This window comes from Aplysia californica, unplaced genomic scaffold (assembly GCF_000002075.1).
Source record: "Aplysia californica isolate F4 #8 unplaced genomic scaffold, AplCal3.0 scaffold00117, whole genome shotgun sequence".
In the NCBI taxonomy this organism is placed as follows: domain Eukaryota; kingdom Metazoa; phylum Mollusca; class Gastropoda; order Aplysiida; family Aplysiidae; genus Aplysia; species Aplysia californica.
Genome location: NW_004797387.1, coordinates 3,114 through 5,647, shown reverse-complemented (window position 1 = coordinate 5,647; position 2,534 = coordinate 3,114). Strand labels below are relative to the sequence as shown.

At 39.8% G+C, this 2,534-nt stretch overlaps 1 protein-coding gene across 1 annotated transcript in view; it reads left to right on the top strand.

Annotated features, from left to right (window-relative positions):
• The window catches only part of LOC101850794 (cilia- and flagella-associated protein 45), a gene marked incomplete in the record, with an annotated part of 18,022 nt that extends 15,929 nt beyond the window's left edge, over positions 1-2,093 (top strand). Inside the window, 1 exon segment of the mRNA XM_013081126.2 lies at positions 1,425-2,093. Coding sequence (XP_012936580.1) covers positions 1,425-1,500 — 76 coding nt within the window.
• Positions 2,094-2,534: the final 441 nt, after the last annotated feature.

Genomic DNA, 2,534 nt, shown 5'->3' with positions numbered 1-2,534 from the left:
GAGGGAGGGGTTGTGTGTGTGTAAGAGAGAGGGAGGGGGGAGGAGGGAGGGAGAGACAATAGGGTAGAGAAGAATGGTGAATGGATCTCATTGCCCTACATGAGAGCTTTGTTGTGTCGCAAAAGATTCTTTGTTTATGGACTGCAACATTGTTTGTCCCTCTTCAAGAACGCCGTTGTCTTTGTCAAAGATCTTAGTTGTGTCTACGGGCGTGTCAAATACTTTCTTCACACTGCCTGTCTCAACATCTACAGAAACATTGGAATCCCAGAAAAATATTTGACTTATGCAGAAAGGAAATTTGTGTTTCAAGCGTCTGAAACTGCAGATGTGGCGTGAGAAGTTGTGAGGACCGTTGTGTTTGTGATTGAGGATTGTTGTGTTTGTGATTGAAGATTGTTGGAGAGAGGGGACTCTCTGTTTGTGATTGCAGCTTGTTTGAGAATTTGAAGAATCTCAACTTTTTTATTCCCTGTGGCTTTGTAAAGACAGTTGTTGATTTTTGAGTTTTTTGCTTGAACTGTTGGGAGTTTTTGTTCCCAGTCTTGTGGGAAAAGAAACTGCGATGTGCGTCAGAGTGATTTGAGAGTACGTTCCGGTTGTAGCGTGCGTTTCCAAGAGAATTTATGGTTTGTGTTATGCTAATTTGACTTTGATCTTCCCAGTCTTGTGTCACAGAGACATGCGATTTGTGATGGAGAAGTTTGAGTTTTTGTCAAATGTTGACTGTTTTGCAACATTTCTGGTTGATTTGCTGTTTTGTTTTTTGTCGTTTTGTTAGAGGTTTTTTTTGTGTGTGTTTTTTTACTTTTAAAAAAGTGAAATAAGATTTTTCTAGCCACTTGTAGAAACACCAAGGTCGGGGGACTTAGCTGAGCCAGTTCCCAGGAAGTTTGTTTGACAGGAGGAAGGGGGGGGAACTTGTTTCCTGAAACTATCAAACACCGTAGATACTTAGATTATAGTCAATGTTTCCTGAAACTGTCAAACACCATAGCTACTTAGATATAGTCAATGTCTCCTGAAACTATCAAACACCATAGCTACTTACATACTTAGATATAGTCAATGTCTCCTGAAACTATCAAACACCATAGCTACTTACATACTTAGATATAGTCAATGTCTCCTACATGTTTATGACATGGTGGAATCTAGCGCTCGTCAATTTAAGGCATATGGAAGTATTTGTATCATCTTATAGCCTCTTCTTTTGTCTTGCCTTTGAAGAAAAAAAATCCATCTATCTTGAATAGAAGTCGAGATATTTGCGATTGAAGATGGTGGGATCGCCTGGTTTCAGAGGTAAAATTAGCGAGAAAATGGCCGCCAAAGTTTGGCAATTTCCATAGGTTGAGAGTCCGAGGAAACTGAAAATTGACATTTTTATGGCTTTAATATATGTTTTTGTTTTGTCGTTACAGAGAGGCTGGCATCCCAGACAAGTACTTGGCCCAGGTCGAGCGCAAGGTCAACGAGCCGCACAAGGTCATGGTGTGAAGGTCGTGGACATGACCCTGACCCAGTTGTATAATATAGTGGAAGCTTCTCTTGAAAATACTGAACTCATTTTTAATAAACCTGGAAGAAATAATATTGAATACTTAAGAGATGATGTACATGCCTTTGAGAAATCCTGTTTGTTACAATTGTTGTGTACAGCGAGAGCTTCGACCTAGTTTTGGCAAACTAACAAAGCAGGAGAGTTCTTCTGGGTGAAAGGTGGCGGCCTGCGTGTTGTGATCGAAACAGAAACGAGAGAAGTGTGTTTCTGAGACAAAAATATTGAACAATGCTGTTGTCGGTGAGATAAAAATCTTCCCTGCGAGAAATATTATTGTCGTTCCGTATCTGTTGACCGTACACAGTATTGCAGAGATTGGGGTAGCGGGAAACTTCTGGCATGCCTTATGTGTCCTTAATTGATTTTGTCGGTGTAGGAATCTGTTTTAGTTTGTTTGTTCATGAGTGCTTCTTTAATCAAATTGATGAAGGCTTCCTGCACACACTCCCGGCTCTGAGCGGGGAGGAAATATCCTCATGTGGTTTGGGCCTGCTCGAGATAAAAGAGGACCAGATAAAAGAGGTTGAGATAAAAGAGGAGGAGATAAAAGATGGAAATAACAAACCACGAAAATAAAGACGTTTCTTTTGCTTAAATGGATATTGGAAATGTGGTCAGTGAAGATATTTCTAACAGCATGTGTAGAGTTTTTTGGAGGGTTTTTGTGGGGGGTTTTTGTTTGTTTTTGAGACTTGTGATGGAAGAAAGACAGAATGGCGTCGACCGTGATTGATAGAGTCATTTCTATTTTTAAAACAATAGTTGATTTTGCTGGTTTTCTTACTTTTTTTTTCCTCACTCTAAGAGAGTGTACGGTATTTTTGTTTTTACCTGTCAATCTTTTCCACATGCGCATCATACTTTGTTGTCAGTGAACACACACACCTTTGCTCACATAATATTGAAGCCACTTTTATTTATTTGAGTCCAGTTTTCTTTTCAGTCCCTGTCTGTTTCACTTTGTATCCCC